Below are 23,833 nucleotides of genomic sequence, written 5' to 3'. Positions count from 1 at the left end.
TGTAATCTAACCACGTAATTTGTCCTATTTTCTTTTTTTGTTAAGAGTCAATAACTCCTTTTTTTTGTTAACTCAGGTAGTCAAGATACGCTAGGCAATTCATTCGGAATCATAATCCTTTGACGAAACCTGAAAACATTGCCAAATCTAAACTAGCTTCACTGAGATTAGAATTCACTGAAAAGCGTACTGGTTAAAAATATCCAATTTAAGAGCAGATGCGTACACTTTGAACTCTGAATCAATACCGAAGATATCATACAAGTAAATTTCTTTTATTTAAAAGAAAAGTATTATACGTCTAAGTAGATGTATTTTTCGTGAGTTCCTTGTCACTTTCTATTTCTAGCATAACGAGATCGCCCGCGGATAATTTTGAATCAGCTATTCTTGTCCTTGGAACTAAAAAGGTTTCCCAACCCTACTTTAAAGACTTGCTTAAAAAAAGGCGCTTGAGACAGCATTGCGTAACCACATGATTGTTTTCAAATCGTACTCTTCCATTTTTAGAATCTACCCAGGTTTAATGATGTATTACGAAATAGTTACGACATTATGCTAGTACCTAAGTCAATTGTATTTGATTCATTTTTTGTTCCTTTTACTCAAAATTCTCTGTTGCAATGTTTTTCATAGCAAGTTCGGGTTTTGAAGGTGAGATGTAATATCTATATTTTTTTACGCAATGAGAAAATGCCATATATGCCCCTTTGCTGATTAGACGAAAAAGATAAATTTGGGTCATTCTATATCAAATGAGCCGATTTGTAAGATAATTATTTCTTGATCACGTGAAGTTCATATGGACATGTGTTCATGAGTTTAATCAAGTTTGAAGCTCTAAGTATTAAGTAGGGCAGGGCTGCCCGGCTGGGGCCTCAGGACTATTTCTGTTGAAATCACCCCCCCCCCCTCTGTCCCTATCTAAAACCGCCTTTGCCCCAAAGGGAGGATCAACTAGGCAATGTTCGTTCAATCGTGCTTTGATCCTGCTGATCTACATTACCTTGTTAATCTTCCATTTGAGAACAGCTTAGCATATGGATTTTGGAATGTGTGTCAGAAGTGTTAATACGCAGATACGACCTTTAAAGAGTGACAGTGATGACGTTACAATTTTGTAGTGCTGCAGACTATATGTAATTATATGTCTAATTATATTAATTAAAAAAAATTATTATTAATTTTATATATATTTTTTCCAATTATGTTTAATTATATATCTAACTATATTATATGTGGTATAAATACTTGTCTTCGGCTCCGTTTCATGGCTCTGCTGCGGCTTGACAATTATGAAAGTGACTTATTAACAGTATGTCAGTATTTAATTAAGAGAACAATTAAAGAAATTCATTTTTAGTAAGCATGAATTTTATTTTTTTTTTGGTTGGGGGGGGGGGGGGTAGGTTGTAAATAAATAATTATGGCCTCTTGGGGCATGATTATAGTTGTTAAGTTGAAATTGTTTAGTTGTATGGTTTGTGATGCCGATTAGGGTATGCGATCTGTATTCGTTATTTTATTGTTTATTTTTTCTTGTATTATTTTAATGTATTTTTGCCACTCGCTCGGAAAAGTTTTTACTCTCTCTCTCTATGGAAACGCCTATTTTGACAGCTATTCAAAGCAGAATACCTTAAAATATACACTCCTTTAAGTTTAGAATCATCGAAAAAAGCGAATTTTCGTCAACTGGGAATCAGGATTTTGATTTTAGTATCATTCTAGTTAGGGGGGTGGAAATCCCCCCCCCTGCCAAGCATCATGAACTATGAAACATTCAGTTAATTAACGTGCTATCAGTTACAGGATCTTAACCATTCCGTTATACACAGGGAATAGGCATTATCATCCCCTCCTTTGATGGGTCCCCTTTCCACTTTTTTAATCAAGAGTAACGCATATTTTACTTATCCACCAGATTTACGAGTTTTTAAATTCCTCAGTCTGGGACGTGTACAGGAATTTATTTTGCAAAGCCAGATTTTTGAGGATGAGGGGCAGGGTATCCAGGAATTTTTTCGGGGAGAGGGGGTTCACAAAACGTTTTTTTTCGGGGAGGATTTATAGTTTTTTTTTAATTTATTTTAAAGGCATCAAAAATTTGTTTATATTCATTTTGTTACGTTTTTATGAGTCGGACAGACATTTGGGGGAGGGGGGGGGGTTAACCTAACTTAACTTCTTGAGTGTGTTTGGTATACTACATAAGTACCAAATTTGGAATTTAGGACGAGGGGACTAGGCCCTGAGGTGTTCTTCCTGCGAACGTCTCTAGACTGGGCATGGACGTAAAACTCGATCCAATTTTGAAGGCACAGTAGATAGGGATGCAGATATGATTCCATGTAAACTTTCCATAGACTGTGAAACATCCCCTTGAGTGCGACTTTTTTCAGTATTTTTGCTGATGGCCTTCATAAGGTTTTTGTACAACATTTTTTATGTATTACATATTTGTTTTCAATAGTTTTAAGGTTTTCTGCTAATAATTTAGTGTTTACTCGTAAATTACGTTCAGAGATGAAATAGAAGCTGAAAAAGCCCATCTTTAAATGCCTATCATTTTAATTGCCTTCTCTTTGAAGGCTTAGGTTGAGTTACGAGTTGAAAAACAGAGGCAAGGGTGGAAGCACAAGTTCATTCACATTCTTCATGGTCAGTAATAAGCCCTTGGGTGTAACTTTGGTACTTGCGTGTTATAGTGACCACACTCAAGAAGTGAATTTAGGTTAATCCTAATGAAATATACCAAAATAAAATGAAAATATAATACATTGGTAACAAAATTATGGAAACTACAACAGAGAACTATGGAAGCAGGCCGCCCAGAAAGCATTATATTAAATACCTAACCTAATCACCTCTATTTAATTAAAATATATCTAAATCACGGTTTTTTTCATTAAGACTAAGCTAATTTATAACCGATTGCAGACAGACAAACTGATTTTTCTCAGACTTTGAACTCGAGTGTGGTCGCTATAACACGCAAGTATCGTAACTTTTTTTTCATCGTTTGTGCTGTTGATTTTACTTGGTGTTTTTTTTTACCTAGTGTGCTACAATAGGCCTTCCTTACGTTGGACTTCTCCTTTTCTGGAAGCTTTTTCTGTTGATAATTCTCTGTTTACGGTTGATAAATAAAATCGAAGTTATTCAATTTCAATTCAATTTATTATTCGAATAAAAACATAACACAAACATTAATAACAATAAAGATCCTTAATAACAATAAAGTTCATAACGCCTATTTTGAAATGCCTGTGTTCTTAATTAATTTCTCTGTGAAGGCTAATTTGGAATATGTTTGAAAATAACTGCAAACTTAAGAGGGGCTAAAAGAGCCAATTCCCCACGAGAGGTGTCAAGAAGTATCCAGCTTTATTTCATAAATTCTTGCCCCCCCCCTAGAATCATGTTTTGTGCACCTGCGTCATTTCTGTCTCTCTCTGCAGCACAAATTTGCTTGAGGCCAACATAGCTGTGCACGCTCCTCTTCCACTTCAGCTTATTCTGAGCTTTCCTCTTTACCCCCTCCCACGAAATCCCAATTTCCTTCAGTCAAAAAAATGTCATTATATTTTAAGAAGTCCTTATTTAAAGTCATTATTTAAATTTGATTAGAAGTAATTATTTGAAGGAATGTCATGAATATTAGCCATTAAAAAATAACTCTTATGACTAAAAGGTGATGTATAGTCTCTTTATTATTCTCGTGTTTCTTATTTGTCTGTCGCAACAATGGCATAGCAACACCCTTGGTCAAAAATTCCTTTCGCAATAACGGGTTAATAGTGGGTTTTGAAAATTTAGATTTTATAGTTGTTTTCTTTTCTATAACTTTTGTATATAAAATATTTTATCGCTTTTCCAAGTGGGTGGACAAGATGTACTTCCTCTGGATAAAGTACATAAACACTTTTCATCAAGGAATTAAGGTACAGCTGGAGGTTATGCACCCTCCATGGTTGAACCCCTTTTTAAAGTATCAAATAGATCGAAAAGCCCCCCCCCCCCAAATCTATCTTGGGCCTATTCATACCTGAAAATCTATGATTTTCAAAGGTTTTTTTTGGTCATCTCAAAATTTTAAAGATCTGAGCCATGGGAAAACTAATTAGTTAAATGGGACAACGCCTTTCGTCTGTAAATATTAGATATTAACCATCTACTGATTCCCAAGACAGCTATACCTCCTTAAACTGTTTGGTGTCATGTGTCTTCAGCTTATTTTTGCTGATGTTTCACCCAAGCTTTTTTATATATAGTTGGCCTCTACTGCTACCGAAATCTGAACAGCTGCATGTAGAGAACTTTTTCATTGAAAGTTGAACTCCTGATTCTTTTAATTTTCTAAGTTCTATAGTTGTTATATTATATAGTTAGTTATATAGTTTGTAGTGTCGAAGTTTCCACGTGTCTCAATTCAAACAATCAGAGTTTGCTTTCCTTGTCCTTGGTACTTTAAGATTTCCAGAACAATTCATGTCAGTAAATACTCAACGCAATTGTTTCAGATTTAGAGGAATTTAAATTTTCTAGAACCCAAATTTGGCTACAGCACTGACCTAGTTCTATTTTTCCGTGGTATTGTTATCCTGTAAAAATTACGGGGTCATATCTGGAATGATTTGTCATTAGAGTATCGAAAGAAAAAAAACGTGGCATTGACCCCTTATAAACTAGAACAAATAAATGGCTGATAATTAGTTATTTGTATAGTTATGGCTACAATAAAATATCTTGGAAATACTTTATTTTACTGGACAAAATGGGATATAATATTAAACACAAAAGTGGTGAAACGGTGCTTTCTCAAAAGATTGACTTGACCTACGACTCCAGCCAGCCTGTGAACAGCATCAAGGATTTGGCAACTCTAATCCTTCATTTGGATCGACTACTAACAGAGTCTCTTGTAGATTCAGAACAATACCCAGATGTTTTCCTGATGTTGTCCTCCCACAAACCGCGAGTCTGTCCCTCGGGTGAGACTGGTCAGGGGTTACAGGATCTATTCATTTGTTTTCTTTGTTTATTTGCTGGGTAGCATATAGAGTTTAAATGCATCCATGAAAAGCCCATTGCTTTGTTTTTGCAAATCTAGAAACTCTTTTCTATTTGAACAACCTTTTGACTTGAAACTTTTGCGAGTAAGTCACACTTGATGGATAATTCGCTACAAATAGCAAGAACATATCTGAATGTCTTAGCTAGGAGCAGGGTTGCCATTCCGCTCGAATCAAAAGCAAAATATACCTTTCAGCAAAGAATTTCAAACTCTCTGCTGTGATCTTTGGAAGTTCTGAAGACTTCCTGTTTTGATTTAAAAAAAAAATAGTTCTTCCCCTTTTTTGCTTTCTTATTTACTCCAAGCTTTTTTTCCCTTTAAGCTAAAATAATGTCGCATTCTAAATTCTCTGATATGTTTCGAAAAAATTGGGTTGTACTTCGAAATTGATACAAATAAGTTTTTATGTCAATAAGTAATATTTTTTCAAAATTGTACTATTTTTAGAATAATACTCCTTTTAAGAACTGTCAAGGTGCTACTTAAAAAGAAAATTCGAAGAATACTACGAGTGTAGTGAATTAAAAGACAGCCAATGAGTGAGAGTTTCAAATAAAATTTTCATTTTGAAGGATTTCCAAAAACCAAGCTGTATACTACAATCCAAATTCTGCAAAGCTGTAACATTTTATTCTTTTCAATTACCCACTTTCTCTTTAAAGACCAGCTGTATGCGTAAGTGGTATAATTTGGAAATGTTTCGAAAAGTTATAACCTTCTGGCGAAAAATGCCTATTTTAAAGTTCCTTTCCCCTCCCCCCAAAAAGTGGAACACGGTTCTATTCTTAGGCGTATGACCTTTATATTCTAAAACTTGAGTTCCCTAGAGCTGCAAAGCACAACAACCTATTGGATTTCTTTCTTCGTGGCTCTATTATTATTACTATTGTTTTGTTTATGTCATGAAAACGGTAGAAGCAAAAAAACACAAAGCTAGTATACGTAGTACCCAATAAACAAGCATTTTTACTAATATAAATTCATAAAATTAATTATAATTTAAGTGAATGTGTTTTCTAGTATTGTATTTCACTTCAGTCCACAATGTACAGTTACATCTATACAGTTGCATCTTCATAACCCTTAGGTCGTATTAAAATTTATGCTTAAAACTTATTTATACTTATATATAGTATTTATTTATAATTAATTATAATTGTGTACTTTGTACTGTAACAACGATCAATTACAAAATATTGTCCAAAAAGTATTATTTTCTGAAACAAGTTAAAGACAAACCTGATCGAATTGCGCAACTTCCAACTCCAAACTAACAAGAAAAGACAAAGAAAAAGTGAAGGATCTAAATTATACAATTTTCTAAAACTATCTACAAGATAATATCGTCAAAATTCGTTTAAAGTTAAAATTAATTATAATTACTGAATCAAAAATATTTCAGGTTACGAAAAAATCGTTTTCAAATTTTTTTTTTCTTATAATTCTGTGAAGAACATATATTCTCAGTGCTAGAAAACTGTTTATCAAAAAACTGTTTTTTACTCGAAAAATAAAAACATTATTGAGACCTATTAAGGAGAAAAATCGTCTATATAAAATTATAATTGATGTCTTATTGATATAAATACAATACGTTTTAAAAATTATAAGAATTGCCCCGGGAAGACCTTTAAGGAGAGTGAAAGATTGTACTTAGGGAGAGTGAGAGTGAGTAAGATCAATCTTTATTTTGTGAGAGGCCAAAATAAAAGATTATTTTTTAGAAAGATTTTCTCTTTCAAATTAAGAAGAAAAGATATAGAGGGATAAAAAAAGCTAGGTTATACTATGTTTGAAATCGTCTGCAAGATAATATTATTTAAACTATCTTAAAGTTGTAATTGCTCTGATTATTGAAATTATTTATAAAAAAATATCATTTTAAATTATGAAGAAGTTGCTTTCTAAATTTAGTTATTTTATAATTCTAGGAAGAACACATAATCTTAGCGCTAGAAAACTGTTTACCAAGTGTACTGGACAAGAAAGACCAATGGGGCAGACCCATCATCGTTGTTTATGCGAACCACTGGAGCCCTGAAACACTTCCCTTTGAAATATTTCATCGAGCTTTTACGTTAACCTTGGATATGCTTTTGATGGAAAAGAAAAATCAAGAGTCGGGAGTAGTGGTTGTCACTGATTGGACAGACTTCACGTTCAAGTAAGTTTAATACTTATTTTTTTTTTGGAAGGTGCAGATCATGAAAAACCCTAAAATCTGAAGAAACCCCTAAAAATTCTGAAAAATGCTTTAAAACAATCATAAATTATAGTTCGTAATAGCTCTGCTCTTTATTTTCATCGCTTGAGCAGTATTCCCCGCTGCAAGATGTTAGCGTTTGATGTTCGCTTTTGTAAAATATAAAGATAATATATAAAATGGGCTGTATATTTATCCATTAGGGGTGGGGGGTGGGGTGGGGTGGGTGGTGTAAAGTGAAGCAATGCTTCTTTAGGAATGATATAAGTAAGTCTTTATGCTTGTTTAAAGTAGCTTCCTTAATCCTTTGGGGTTTCCTTCAAACCTGTCCCTGCTCTTCACTCTACCTTTTTTTCTAATGTTAATTATAATGTTTATTTTTAATTAATTGATAGTTAATGACAGTTAACAGTTAATAAAGACAGTTAATAATGTTAATTTAATGACAGTTAATAACAGTAGAGTTAGTTAATCAAAAGGCAATAACAGTCCGTAGTAACGAACTGTAAGGAATGAGCGACTCAGCCCAATAGTAATCGAAATTCCTAAAAACCAAATTTTAACAACAATAGGTACATAAAAAATAGGATTTTTATCTTGTTTCCAAATACATAAAATTCATTAAATAGAGAGGTGAAGGGATTTTCCGCGTGGCGAATTTTCTATGAAGAGGGAAGTTTCTGGGGGTGAACTCAAAGAAAAATTTTACATGGAGAAATTTACCAGAATTCCTGTTCGAAATTCTTTTGTATTTGTCTTACTGTCTCTTCGGCACTCAATTTTACATGTGGAGGTGTTCTAGGTAATTGTCAGGGGACATTTTCAGCGGGGTTGGAATTGTCTAGGGGAATTTCTCGTGGGGGGAGGAATCCCCCGCCACAGAAATTTTCCTTGGATGAATTTTCCACGGGATAAACTTTCTATTGGGGTGGGAGGATTTCTGGGGAAAATTTTCCACACGGAAAATTAAATAAAACGGCCAGAAATTGAATAAAAACTTTAGAAATTAAGTAAAAAGTCTTTCTTAAGTGAAAGTAGGCTAAGGAAAATCTCTCAGGCGAAACTATACGCAAGAAGTTTTCCAAGGAATAAATTTTTTAGCGAGGATGGAATTGTCCGGGGAAATTTTCCCACAAGAAAGATCAGAGATGAGTTATTTTTTTCAAGGGTTGATTGTATCGAACCAGTGGTCTTAAAAGATCGAGAGGGGCTCATTCGGACGAAAATTGAAAGTTCTAATGTCCTTTTTAAATGATCAAAAATATTGGCGGGAAACTAGCCCACATTCCACGCCTATATTTTCTCCAAATTCATCCGATAAAAATTTTGAGACAGCCATTTTGTTCAGTATAGTTGAAAGGTCTAATAGATATGCCCTGGGGATGACATGATCCTCCACAGCCTCTGGGGAAAGGGCTGTAAATTATGAAATTTGCTTATTGTTTACCTATGGTATTTGTTATTGGGATGTGTACTGACTTTTTTGGAGTGGTGGAGGGATTTTCCGCGTGGAGAATTTTCTATGGAGAGGGAAGTTTCTGGAGGTGAACTCTCAAGGAAAAATTTTACATGGGGAAATTTACCAGAATTTCTGTTCGATATTCTTTTGTATTTCTCTTACTTTCTCTTCGGCACTCAATTTTACTTGTGGAGGTATTCTAGGGAAATTGCCAGGGGAAATTTTCAGCGGGGTTGGAATTGTCTGGGGGATTTTTCCGTGGGGGGAGGAATTTCCCGCCGCATAAATTTTCCTTGGATGAATTTTCCGTGGGATAAACTTTCTATTGGGGTGGGGGGATTTCTGGGAAAATTTTTCCACACGGAAAATTAAATAAAGCGGCCAGAAATTAAATAAATAACTTAGATAAAAAACTTTAGAAATTAAATAAAAAGTTTTTCTTAAGTGAAAGCAGGATAAGGAGAATCTCCCAGGCAAAATTGTATACAAGAAAATTTTCCAAGGGATTTTTTTTTAGCGAGGATGGAATTGTCCGGAATGGCGATTTTTCGTGGGGTGATTTTCCATGGAGAGGGAATTTCCCAGCATGGATTTTTCTACTCAAACTATATATTTATACATATATATATAATATATATATATATATATATATATATATATATATATATATATATATATATATATATATATATATATATATATATATATATATATATATAGATATATATAGATATATATAATCATATATAATATATATATATATATATATATATATATATATATATATATATATATATATATATATATATATATATATATATATATATATATATATATATATATATACATATAATTTTCTAAAGTTATATAAATTATAGGTTATAAAGTTTGCCGGAATTGGTTGGTGGAGAGGGGGGGGGGTGCTATCTCATAAATTTGCCTAGTTTTATTCAATATTTGTGATGCTGTCGGATAAAAAACAAGGAAAGGTGGAAGGATTGCACAAATAACTGTTCTAAGTATCACATTTTTGGTTATTGTAGGTTTTTTGTTTCTAAAAGCGGAGTAGACCTATTGAAATTAACGAGTCCCCCAGTTTTCTGAAGTATCGGCTCAAACTTTTCATAATACGAGAGACCTCTTGGGAGTGGAGATCGGTCCCAAAAGCTGCTTCCCTTCTTCCATGCGTGATTCTTCGAATATTCATAGGTTGTCTTGCGGAATTGTCTGCGAAAATAAGTTTCTTAATTTATATAGGGGGGGGAGTCCCCGTGATTCCTTATACGTAGGTCTCTATAACAGTTTACTTTATGTTGTTGGGTCATTAATCTACTTTTTTACTTTCCTCGCATATATAAGGGGAATGGGGACATTCCCCTTATTTTTTTTTAACTTGTTAGCTCGGATTTAGCTCTCTATTTTTTTCCTAACTCTGAGTTAGCTCTGATCTGCTAAACAAGCGTTGGTGACCCAGACAGCAGAGTTCAACCATGGCTTGCTCAGACTCTTTTGAGGGTTGCTGAATATTTTGAAGATCGATATAAGGTTGTTCCGTTTCTGTCAACGTTAAATACTGTTCTCCCGAGAGAATTCGTTTATGTGGTATGCGCTAACCCCTACTGACCTGGTAATTATTTAATTGCTAAATTAGTGGAACGTAATAAAAATTGGCGACGCTGTGAATCTTGCTGTAAGAAAGTTTACTAAGTCGACAATTTGGATCTTTATTTTGTTTAAAAAAAGCAATTTTTTGTTAAAAAAGTGTGTTCTTTTTAAGTTTTTAAACTAATTTAAGGGTGAAAAAATGAAAACGAAAAGATTCAAACTGGACTGCCTCGATAGGGCTCTGGGCAGTAGAGACATCAATTGTATTCGTATTCATTTAATCAAATAGCTTTCGTAGCAAACAAAACTGAACGCTAAATTATGCTATTTTTACGGTCATTGAAAAAAAATCACTTATTTAATACACTAACAAAATTTGGTACGAAGGAATTTGCAAATCTGTTCGTTCGGCACTTGCCGGGTTGTAGTCTGTTCTGATGCCTGGTGAGTTTGGGGGTCGGTGCGGTCGGAGGAAAAATTGAGCGATGTTTCTCGTTTGACATGAGTGATTTCCCGAATCCCATTATCAAGTCGTGTCTTCGGGCGAACAAAGTGGGCAAGCTCATAACCACAAGGGCCTGCTCGTAACTCTCATACCTGGGTCCAAGATATATTTTAGTAGCACGTTTTTGAACGTCTTCTAGTTCCTCTGACATGTAGGCAGTGTTTTGTGCTTGGGGACCCCAGACAGGACAACAATATTCAAGGATTGGCCTGATGTATGTCGTGTAAGCCAGTAAGAGCTGACGATCTGAGAAACCCAGGACGAATACGAATGTAAAGTTTTTCAATAGTAAAAATCCCGGAAGGAACTGGGCTTTTTGAAGCATTTAATAGCATTATAGAAACGCCCTGAATTTGGTCTACTATCATTGCTGGATTAATTTTACTTTCATTAACCCAGACATTTCATCCTGAGGAAACAAAACGTGTTTAATTTATCAACTTGAAAAATTGATAACCTATTTCATATTCATATACAAACTTATAGAAAAGGTGATTTGCAAAAGCTAACTTTTCAAAACCAACTATCAACCTGTTATTGCGAAAGGAATGTCAACCAAAGGGTGTTGTTGCACCACTGTTACGAAAGCTGAACGGAAAATAGTTGAACCGTAAAATGTCTATGCAGTATGCACTATAAAAATTTACGCTCTAATATATATTTTCACCAAATTCTTATAGGTTATCGATATATTTCAGCCAAACAATAATAATTAATGTAAACCAAATATGGTAAATGGCATTTTGGCCCCCCTCCCCAGTGAGTGATTTAAAATTTTTAAACCAAAGTAGAAACGCGTAATGAACAAAAATAGCAAAATGAACTAATAGCATAATTTATTAGTAAAATTCATAATTGTATACTAGTAACTTGCATGTTTACTAATATATAATTTTTTTATGACGTATGTTTTGTAGCTTTTAATTTTCTCTTAAATAGGCGTTGAAGATAATTTGTGATTATCTGTCTTAGATATCTGCTATTTTGGTTGTTGGGCTAATCCTTTTCGTTCTTTTTATATTTTTTAAATATAACGACCCCTTTTTAGTCAACATACTCTATTTATTAAAAAAGGACTCAAATTTGAAAAAAAATCTTATTGTAAAATACTACTACTACTACTGCTGCTAGTAATTCGATGCAGCACCAAGTCACCTGAGGCCAAGAAAGATGCGTGTGCTCCTCAGCTTCACTCTGTGAAGCTGACACCCCATTTTTCACAGCTTCACAGCTCACACCCCATTTTTTCACAGCTTCACTCTGTACCCCTTCCGATGAACTTTCTTTCCTTCTAATTTCCTTTTAATCCTTCCTTATGACCTCTTCCCAGCCCATTGTTGGTACAAATGCTTTTCGTCTGGCCCCGGATGGATGGCCAAAAAGCACAATCTTTGGCAATTTGTCATCCTTCAGCTGTAAACCGTGCCCTATCCATTTAAACTTTTTATTATAGCCGTAGAATGTGGATCGAATAGCCGATTATAGCCGTGGATCGAATCATATTATTCGCACAGCTTGTTCTGTTATATAAGGTCAATCAAACGGATGCTTCAAACTATCCTTAGACAATTCTTCTGGAAAACATTTAACAAATCTCCCCTTGCCTTTCCCAGCATCCAAGTTTCAGAACCATACTTGACCTCTGTCATTATCGTAGCTTCCAATATTCTAATCTTGGTTCTTAGACTTATCTTCCTATTCATCCAAATTCTTTTTAACTGTGGGGCTTGCTCTATTCTTCTCACAGAAAAAGGAAAATTATTATTTTATTGAGGAATTATTATTTATCAGTGCTATTTAAATTATTATTAAACTATTTATTAATAACTGGATATTGCTTAAATAACTTATTAATATTATTTAAATTTATTAATATTATGAACTATTGTTTAAATTATTGTAGAATTTTATTAAGGATTTATCAAGGAAATTCTTATTCTGGAAAATTATTACTTTTATCATCAAATCATTATATTATTGTCTTTTATTAATTATGTTTCTGCCAAATGGGAAGTCCTATAGACTTCTATAGACCCCATATAAAACGATCTCGCACCACTTCCATGCGTGTCTCATTGGGTGGAATACGTTTCGTAGGCTTGTAGATATATGGTAAAAGAAATAGGTCTAGAGCCGTGATTTTCAACTGGCTGACCATACTTTAGAACCTTTCATAAAAAAAATATTTCATATGAAAGACGTCACGTTCATATTCATTTAAAGAGAAAAAAGATGCATGGTAGTATTGCAATGGCGCCATACATTGTATAAAACATGTTGTATACAGACAAAAACTTAGTGTAAGCAGTATTATACTAAACAAAATTAGTATGAAATATGCTTAGAGGACCAATCTAAAAAGATACCAAGTTAATGGCGATTTTAGCTTCCTTCAGGCGAATACGTGTAAAATTTTGAGTAACAAAATAGAAATATCGCGAGGAGGCATCACGATTTTAGAAATGCCTAGGTGGGGCACGGCCCAAATCTGTTAGGAACGGTCCAAAATCGGTTGTGTGCCTAGAGGATCACAACCGAGTGCCGACTTGGCGAATCATGTTCATTCTGCCCTTGGAAAATCTAAAAAACCTTGAATTTATCAAGCTTACTTTTTATCAAAACTTGGGTTTAGCAGTATAAAGTCTTTGGCCAAAACCCCTGACTTAACTTAAGAAGTTAAGTTAAGTTAGGGGTTTGGCCAAAGAAAAAAAAGTTAGGAGTCTGGCCAAACCTCGCCACCCAAAAAATAATCCAAACTGCGGACGAGCAAAGCGTGCAGATTCATTCACAACTGTAGCTGGTGATAAGGAGGTTTTTTGTTTCCCCCGGCCTCGTATGCATGCCATAAAAAGGTTTGTTTCAGGTTGAATACCAGGTCTTTTTTTCTTATTATGAGTTTTTACCAATTTTTATTTGGAGAAGAAAATCTCCAGGGCATAGTTTCCACTGGTTCATCCTTTACTGAGAAAGTATGGACCTGAATATCTGTTCTTGACGCATACAAATTCTAATAAGTTTGGGAGAAGATTAAGTTTGATTCTTTATCCGATTCTCATAAGTCTTAATATTACAGACAGTGTATGAAGATACCTGCTGCGGGTTTGAAAACATTGATTCACCACTTTCATAAAGCATACCCAGTGAAATTTCATGCATGTCACTTCGTGAATCAGCCCTGGTACGTCAGTGGAATTTTGACTGTTTTGAGACAATTTACTACCGTAGAAGAAGCATCTAAGGTAATTTTTTGCACTTTTCGCTTAAATAAGAGAAACAAATTTTAAGACATAGGTGAACACAAGTCTACCTGATGGAGGAGGGAGGAGCTGGTCAGAGCCAGGGCCGTATCCAGGAATCTTTTTCCGGGGGGGGGGGGGGAATGGGGTTGTTACAAAAGAATTTTTTCGGGGGGGGGGAACACATCAAAAATGTGTTTATATTTATTATGTTACGTTTTTACGCGTCGGACAAACATTTCAGGGAGGGGAGGGAGTATAACCCCCTAATCCCCCTGGATACGACTTTGGTCAGAGCGTTTCCAATTAGAAAACAGTGTCAAAACTTCAATAAACGAGTTCAGCTTTTTTGGGGGGGAAAGTCCTCCGGAGCAAACTCTGGGGAAATCTGTGCGGGTGTGTTCCAAGGGAGGGGCCGCTGAAGTCTGACCTGTGGGATGCGTTTGCGCCGCTTCGAACATTATTCTCGCCCGCCAGATTCAACGTACTTTTTCGAAATATAATAACTATAGTAGCGAAAACTACCTGTCATATTTTCAACTAATCATGTAATCTCATGTAAAACACTTCACATATTGGCCTTGAAAGTTTATTAGATAAATTTTAGTTAACGAATAGGAATATCTAAAGCTTGTACAGTATACTGGACAGATTTGTTTTTAATTAGTTTTATATATCATGTCCACAGGAGTAATTAACTAAAGTCAGATAGATGTAAGCTTACTTCTGGTAGGTTCAAACTACTGAGTCGAAGTTATTGATCTTTTGATTGCCTGTAATATGCATTTTTCTACTGATTATAAATTCTTGTTTCTGTTCAGTAGAAATTAAACGTAAAACTATAAAATTTTCGTGATAGTTTCAAAGTCAGAATTTGTTTGACTTAATAATTGTTTAAAGCTTTATTCCTGAAATTTGTTTTTTAAATGGTAAAAATAAGAAGGCTTTTAAATGAAACCTTTTCTACTGAATTAAAAATAACTTTTAGCTTTATAATAGCTTCGAATTTGTGTGTTGTAATGGATTTTTTTCAATACTGTAGATATTCCACCAATAAATAAAGAAGAAAACATTAGAGAAAAACTCAAATATGATTTAAAAGTCAGATTACTATTTTGGCTAGAATGAGAAGGGGAATGGGAATTTCCCAACCCCTGAGAGAGTGAAAAGCCGTTTTAGTAGTCAGAATGATATATTTCCAAACAAGTTTTGTAGTCTTTGATTAAAGGTCACAAGCTGAATGAAGATTGTATTGTTTTTATTTAATGTTATGATGTTATTTAACGTAATTTATTGAATTTTTTTCAGCTTTACTTGCATGGGAATAACTTAAGCACGCTGCACGACCACATACCAAAAGAGTGCCTGCCTGCAGAGCTTGGAGGAGAATGCGCCCCGCACAACCCCAAAGTCTGGGCTGATACAATGAAAGGGTTTTTGGTTGATGATTCTAGTCAAGCGAATGATGAATCTGGCTCTTTATGGAACTGATTTTGCTTTCCACTTTTCTTTGTCTTTCTCTAAAGCTAGGTTCTGACAGGAGGCGAATTTCGCTATGATGGACGAATTATCCGATGATCGGTGACAAATTTTTTTTACGTCGGTGAATCTTTCAGCTGCTACTGTTTTGAACCGAAGTTGAAAAAATTTACTTTACCGGCTGGAAAAATTTGGTTTAGAATATATAAAAGCAGCAAAATTCGCGTTTAAAAATGTATTTGTGCTAAAGATAAATGAACAACTTATTGTTTCAGGCTTAAAAAAAAACTACTGTGGATAAAGAATAGCCTACTACAGTAGTCTTTTTTTGATAAGTTTTCAATGAGTATTTTATTGAAGGAGGGGAGACGTTTTTAGTGAAAATTCCTAAATTTTTGGCTTCAATCAGACATTTCAGTCGGAGTACAGATAGGGATGTCGCCTGGTTGTTTTTTTTTCACAATATTTACCGTCTTCTTTCAAAACTTTGCTTAATAATTCCGTCCATTTTGATCTTTGTTATCTGCTCTTCTTTGATTCTTTAAGTATGGCTAACTTGTCCCTGAAAAGACATGAGTGAGGATTAATAAGTGTGTCTTTATTTGCTTCAGTGTTGTCTTTTTCAAGTGACTAAAATTCTTCTATTTTTTTTAAAAACGATTTTGCATATTGTAGAGATTACTTGTAGAAATTTCTTATAAAGCAGGATATTTTTTTTTTGAGGAAGGGACCGAACAAAATAAAAAATAATCGCGCGCCCCACATATTTAGCGCTTCTTTTTTTGTAATGTCTATCTGTATTTGCCCATAAAGAATTCAAAAGCTGATTTATATATATCAGCCTCCTTAATTATAATGGATTATATAATTAACCCCCTTAATTATAATGGATTTAAAGGACCTACCTCGTAGATAGGTCGTTGTCATCTTTTTAATGGATTCGTTTTAAGCCTCCTTATCAGCCTCCTTAATTATAATGGATTATATAATTAACCCCCTTAATTATGATGGATTTAAAGGACCTACCACGTAGATAGGTCGGTGTCATCTTTTTAATGGATTCGTTTTAAGCCTCCTTATCAGCCTCCTTAATTATAATGGATTATATAATTAACCCCCTTAATTATGATGGATTTAAAGGACCTACCACGTAGATAGGTCGTTGTCATCTTTTTAATGGATTCGTTTTAAGCCTCCTTATCAGCCTCCTTAATTATAATGGATTATATAATTAACCCCCTTAATTATGATGGATTTAAAGGACCTACCTCGTAGATAGGTCGTTGTCATCTTTTTAATGGATTCGTTTTAAATTACTATCTCCTTTTGAGAGCAGGAGAGTTATTCCGGAAATGGTTAAATAAAAAGGCTCACCAAATTCAATACTATTTTCTTGAACTGTCTATTTCTGTTTGCCCTTAAGGAATTCTGAAACAGATGTATTAAGATTTCACCTCCTCAGAGTGAATTCAAATGCATTAAAAAAGCTTAGCTGTTTTGAAGTATATGTGCAAGATTCATTGTATTTTCTTTTTTCCATATTAGTCACCTCGGATGTTTGAGTCTGAGGCTTGGCTTTACTAGAGGGAAAATAAAGAAATAATTTTAATCGTTGATGTAAGAATTTTCCCCCCCCGTCCGGATGTTAACTGACAATGTTAGCTAATAATTTTTGTTTCACTTTCAAATTTTGCAGCAGTTTTTCAAACAACAATTTAAATTGTTAGAAAAAAGTAAAACGGGGTAAAATTAGCTATTACAGATCATTAGTGTCCAAGATCATCAAAATGTAAGGCTTTCTTTCCCCACCCCTGGGCCCATTTCAGGTTCATTTATACCTAAGCATTGTGATTTTCTGAGATTTTTTCTTTGGCTGTTTCAAAATTATGAGATCTTTAGGTCATATTTCCGTCAGTGCTGCGACGTTAAGGCGTGCAAATTAATAAACAGAACTAACTAGTTAAACTTGACAACGCTTTTCGTCCGTAAAAATTCAAACATTAACAATCTGTTGGGTTCTAAAGACAACTACACCTTCAAAGAAAAAGTTTTACCTTCTTAAGCTGTTCGGTGGTATATGTTTTAGCTTATATTTCGCTGGTTTTTCCACTAATTTTCTTTCTTTTTTTATTTGGTGCCCTCTAATACCCATAATTACATATGAAAGTCTTTCCTAATTGTTTAATTTATGTATGGTTGTGTAAGTTCCCTTTGACTGATTCAAAAAATCAGATTTCATTGTCCTTGGTAATTTAACAATTGTTTGATTGCTTGCCGAAACAAATTTATCTGTAAGATTATTAGGTAACAATTTTTGTTAGGACGGCGGAAAAACGGCAATAGCTGCCCAGCATTTATTTTTATTTTGCTGTTTCTATCATGGAAGGCTATGGAATGGAGTGCAATCTCGAAGCTTTTAAAATGATCTTATTTGGAATCTCTTTGTTTCTTTCGTTCGAACTAAAATCGGGCCTTCGGCACCTAGATTGGACGTCTTTAGGATCCCAACCGAGGTTAGCAACTTGCCAGTTTCGGTACATAAGGCAAGGTCGTACCCCGGGGGGGGGGTAGGAGGTTTAGCCCCCCCCCCCGAAATGTTGGTTTGACTCGTAAAAACGTAACAAAAATGGATATAAACAAATTTTGTATGCGTTTTTTTTTGTGTAGACCCCCCCCCCCCAAAAAAAAAATCTTTGAGTAAAACTCGCTCCGAGAAAAAAAAATCCTGGGTACGGCCTTGAAAGGCATCTAGAGTTGGAAAGTAGCTTAATAATTCTGATGCCCTTTTTTAACCAGTATATAAAATAGGCATAATAGTATCTCCCGTATTTAAGGTAGATCAGCCGTCGATACACTACCAGAAATAATTATTTTTTTCTCTTTACATTTTTGGTTCTTGGGAGGGCTTGGATTTGGATTTAATACTTCAACAAAAACGTGTCCCTATTTTTTTCTATGTACTATTTACTCCCATTTTCGTAACATAGTAATGTCATCTACATTAATTTATTGATTTTTCCGAAGCACTGGAATTAGAAATCAACATCTCCATTTTCATATAGGTCTACCTTTTAATTTCTTAGGTACCGGTAGAAGCGGTCTTAGGCGGGGGGGGGGGGGGCAGAGGGGTCACTTGCCCTGGGCGCAGAAATTTTAGTGGAGCAAAATTTCAAATAAACGATTTAATGGTTGTAATTATTTTGAAATTTTATTTTAATTAAAACAAAGGGTAGGGCGCAGTTAATAAATGGAAATGATTAATAAATTGTTAGTTTATTAATAAAATGAAATAAGTTAAAAACTAATTAAATAATAACAATTGAAATAATCAAATACAAATGATTAATAACAATCAACTAATTTGAATAATAAATTAAAAAATAAATTATTAAGTGATTAATGATTTGAAATTAATTTTGTTAATCAATGGAAATGTTCTTAAAACGCGGCCCAAAAAATTGGTGGGAGACAGGGGAGGTGGCTCTAATCAAGATTTTACCCTGGGCGCAAGAGAGGCCAGAATCGCCACTGGCTGCTGGAATTAATAAGCTACTGAAGAGGTGCTACTTAGGTACCGAAGAACTGAATTTAGTTCTATCGTGTTTATTTTGGTTGTATGTTCTGTTTTGTGTTCGAATTTTCTTTCATTGCAATTTATGTTTTTTTTTTGTTTGCTGTCAGGATCTAGAAAGATGTGAGTTATTTCCTTTTTTATGATAGCTATCAAGAAGCACTTGCTGTCAAGTATTCCATATAACCTATTTGTTTATGTTCTCAATGGCTTTGCTATTACTGCTATATATTCGATGTTGACTACTAAAATTCTTATACTGCATATAAAGTTTTGTATAAAGTAAGTAATCTGCATAAATCTATTAAACTGTTAAATTAAAAAAATGTATAATAATAATGTTTTTCAAAATATATTGAAAATATAGGGGGTCCTTTGGATCGATATTAGGAAAATATCTCATAACCACTATATAAGGAGCAGGGAGGATAAACTAGTTTGAGGGAAAGGGCGGCAACTAGGCGGAAAAACACAGAATATGTGAATTGCTTAGAAAACACTTAGAAATTGCTTAGAAAGCTCGTCACATAGTTAAATTATAAGTCTGATTTTATGGTCATATCCTTGACATTTGGTCCCTAACGATAATAATTGGAAACGAATGGAGGAGAGCCAATCTTGGTCCCCACGATAATGGCTATTACGCAAGAGAGCCTCCCCTCCCCCAGAAAAATCATTGTGCCTCTTGAAACATCCTCAAAAGTTAGAGTGGAGTCGTTTTTGTTGTGTTTCTTAGCACAATTTGGTTGTAGAACAGGAGAATACATATTTTGTTGAGTTTAGAGAGTACCCAAGCACACTTAGTAAAATGAGCTTTCAGATGGCTATTGGGTATTATATGATTGAAAAGTTTTGTGTTACCCCGTTTATTATCCGTGCAGTCTCGTATCTTCAAACTATTATTGTTTAGAACTTTTTGGTTGCTTTGATAGCCCTACAGCTTTAGATTGCCGAATTGGGTTGAATCCCCACTTTGGTGGGTATGTTTCGAGGGACTGTAGAGGAAAGACGGTTAGAAAAGACATAACCTGATACACAAAGCGTATCTCTTATTAAAAAAAAAAAAAACTAAATCCAGACTTCATACAATGTTTGCAGGTTTTGCGCTATGATTTTGGGCGTCTAAACACTGTAAAAAAAGGGAGAAAATCAACAGTCCTCGTAAATTAGTTCTCTTGACGGATTTGACCTTATGTTTATTTTTGGCACTTCGAAATGACGCTATTAACTAGTCAAAGCCGGTGTTCCCCCGAAATAATATTCTTAAAAACCTTATAATCACATTGGAACCTTACCTGAACATACATCCCTCAAGGCCATGGGGTTTTTACAAGATGGTAAGATTTGGCCAAAATACAAAATTATCGTTTAAGTTGGGAGAACTTGCTTTTTTCAGTCTTCAGTAACTCTGCCAAATAAAAAATTGATTACGGAAAAAGCAGTTTCAAATGGAAAATTATCAAAAACACAAAACTTGTGCAGTGTTTATGACATCTTTTCGTAACACCAAAGTCTTCTGGGTGGATCGTTTGTTCCAAAATTTTCTTTTATTTGTTCCATTAAAACTGTTAACATTCTACAATTTCGAGTAGCTAGAGTCACGTAGTCATAGCATCGTAGCATCGTTCCATTAAAACTGTTAACATTCTACAATTTCGAGTAGCTAGAGTCACGTAGTCGTAGCATTGTAGTCGTGGTGTTGTAGTCGTAGTCACGTGCCTACTTCTCAGAAATTATCAAAAAATGCAACGTTATTCAGATCAGGTGAATCATCTACCATCAATGCTAGTATAGGAATATAGGATCTTATGTTCTTTAAAAGTCATTCAAAGATTCGTTCTTTTTTGGGTACATCTATTTTTTCTCACGGAAATCGGAGACTAATTTATGTATTAGGCTTACTTAGACTACCTCTCAAAATATTTAACGCTAAGACTGTTGTTTACAAAGTTTCATAAATTAATGGCACTGGTCTAAATTTGACTTAATCTAGATCTTTGGAACAAGTTTTTTTTTATTTGTTTTATCACTTTGTGATAGTTTACGCCTAAAGCTTTTATCTAAGCTTTATTGTTAAGTTTTTAAGTTCAAGTATATATTATATTTCTCTTTTTGTGACTTATTCTTCCAGGTGTGCTTTTATTTTTATTATTCTCTCCATTTGATGGCTCATATCTTGGATAGTTTGCTATAATACCTTTCCTCTTATTTTCTTCTTCTGGTGGCTCTCTTTGTTTGGCTCTGTTTGATTATTCCATTTCTGCTTTATCATTTTGCTCCTCTGGCGATGATCAAGCTCTCTTTTGTTTGCTCCGATTTATTCTTATATTATCTCCCTTTCTATTATTTAACTCCTGGTGATCAAGCTGTCATTTGTTTGCTTTGTCTTACTCTTTTTTTCTCAATTCTATTACTTTCCCCCTCTTGATGCAATCAAGCTCTCTTTTGTTTGCTCCGTTTTATTATTATTACTTTCTGTTCTATTATTTCCCACCTCTGATGGTAATCAAGCTCTCTTTTGTTTGTTCTGTTTTATAACATTTTAGTGCTTAACCTTTTTTTTATTTAAATGTTTAATTCTCTCTTTTTATGTAGTATTATTTCTGATATTGCATGTTGTGCAATACATTTCCCTTTTTAATTATAATCGACTGTGTTTTTTTTCGTCTGTGCACAGTAAAGTAGTTCTAGCATTTTTGTTAAAAAGCTAAATAAAAAAAAATGTAAAGAAAAAAAAAAACTGTATTAGAACAATTCTCGGGGTTGGGCCTCTATCATTCCTCTACGCACTTGAATGGTATTGCTTTTAGATGTTTCCAAGGGAAATGTATTTTATGGAATTTCATATTTTTCTGTGAAAAAAGCATTTTCGTAATTATGTTTGAACTTGGTGATGGTGTTTAATTACCGATTATGCTAGTCATTTTGTATTCTTCACTGTTATATTAAAAAGAACTCGTGTAATTGTGTATTGTTATCTTGTTTTTGTCTATATTTTGGCATGATAGGACTATTAAACGGGTCAATCTCTTACAAAGTTGATTTACTCCAATAGAAAAGATTAAAAACTTGGTAGTTCTGACTTGAATCGATCGTCTGGCCGAAAAAATGTTCCATTTTCTATTTATAATAACGTCTTGAGATATATTGAAATGATACTACTACTACTACTACCAGCAATTCGCTGCAGTACCAACTCCCCTGCGACCAACACAGGTACGCACGTCGGGTCAGTGTTAATTATTCGAAATTCTAGCAAATCAAAGTCAAGTAACCATGCCTCGGGATGCCATTCGAAGTGAAAGTGCAGCGTCTTGCAGAGATGGTTTTAGGGGGAGAGGGAGGAGAAGGGACCGAGGGAGCACTTTCCCTGGGCGCAGATATTTTAGGGGCGCGAAATTTCAAAAAAAAATAATCTAAAGGTTAATAAATAATTAATTAATTAATAAAAAAATAAAAATAACGATTTAATTAAAATAATAGTAATAATTTAAGAATAAACTGTTAATTAATCAATTAATTGAAAATAATTTTCTAATCCATGAAAATCTTATTAAATTTGGCCTGAAAATTTTTGGGAGACAGGGGGGGGGGGGGGGAGCTAATCAATATTGTGCCCCAGGCACAAGGGAGACAAGAACTGCCACTGTCGTTCTGGAATCAACAGCTGAGATCTTAGGGATAACTTCTCTCGGGATGTCGTTCCAAGTGAAGGTGCAGCGTTATGCAAAGCTGTTCTTTGTGGGTTACCTCCTCTAGTGGGCTGTCTGAATATGCCCTGCTTTTGCTCGTTTACTGTATTGGAGATTAGCAAACGGTGGGACAAGTAGGGATAGTTTGTTGGAGGAAGGGTGGTAGAAAAAATTATGTATAAATAAAACCAATAGTAGAATAATTTCTTAAGATTTTGACAGAATATGTTGAAGTAGAATTTTCTAGTGGATATGAGCTGTGAGCTAGTTAAAATCGGGTTGTTAATCATCAAATAAAATATATTCTATTATTATATTCGATTTGTATAATTTTCACTCAATTAAATTTTAATAAAATGAGTGATTATTCGATGTCCTCATTTTTCTTTAGCAATTTGGAAATATTTATAACGTCCTTTAGGAATTTTATTACAACATTCAAAACTTTAGAAACTATTGAAGGTTTTGTCCCTAAAATAAAAAAAGAGTTTATCAATGTTGCTTTCGTGTGGCTCAAAGATTAAAAAACTGAGTTGGTTAAAAAAAAGTATTAAATTTCGTAATTATCTTTTTGTTCATCGAATCTCCTTTTCTAAAAAGGGGATTCAAACATACAGCATTTCATTTGAAGTATCATTTTGGACTTTTCAACCTTGAAGAACCTTGCCTTATCTGCATCTGGTGCTGTGGAACAGTTAACATTTCTGGAAGCAACCCTGACAAAGTCCAACTTTTCAGGATTTAAAAGGACTCTTCAATCTTCAACCTTATTTTTTTTCGATCTGAATGGTCTCCCTAGGGATGCTTCTAAGTCCTAATGATATTACCTAGACATAAGAATTAAGACAGAGGAAAATGGCAAAAGACATTTTAGCCATCGAAAAATCGATCACTCTTTTAGAAACTGACTTGACTGATCTCGTTAAAAAACTACTCTTAAGGAATTATTCTTAACTCAAGTACATAAAAATTAGACACATCGAAAACATGGCGATCTTTATAATTT

The 23,833-nt window shown here is 34.2% G+C and overlaps 1 protein-coding gene across 1 annotated transcript in view; it reads left to right on the top strand.

The window, feature by feature from the left end:
• LOC148952497 (clavesin-2-like) overlaps positions 1 to 18,219 on the top strand; it is a 33,619-nt gene extending 15,400 nt beyond the window's left edge. The window contains exons 4-6 of the mRNA XM_089088987.1: positions 7,009 to 7,241; positions 13,923 to 14,088; positions 15,394 to 18,219. Coding sequence (XP_088945113.1) covers positions 7,009 to 7,241; positions 13,923 to 14,088; positions 15,394 to 15,576 — 582 coding nt within the window. The 3' untranslated portion in view covers positions 15,577 to 18,219. The remainder of the gene's footprint in view (positions 1 to 7,008; positions 7,242 to 13,922; positions 14,089 to 15,393) is intronic.
• Positions 18,220 to 23,833: the final 5,614 nt, after the last annotated feature.

This window comes from Artemia sp. Qi Xiang Cuo, chromosome 5, assembly GCF_049724085.1.
Source record: "Artemia sp. Qi Xiang Cuo chromosome 5, ASM4972408v1, whole genome shotgun sequence".
In the NCBI taxonomy this organism is placed as follows: domain Eukaryota; kingdom Metazoa; phylum Arthropoda; class Branchiopoda; order Anostraca; family Artemiidae; genus Artemia; species Artemia sp. Qi Xiang Cuo.
The sequence above is the reverse complement of the archived record's forward strand: the minus strand, read 5'-3'. Positions and strand labels throughout refer to the sequence as shown.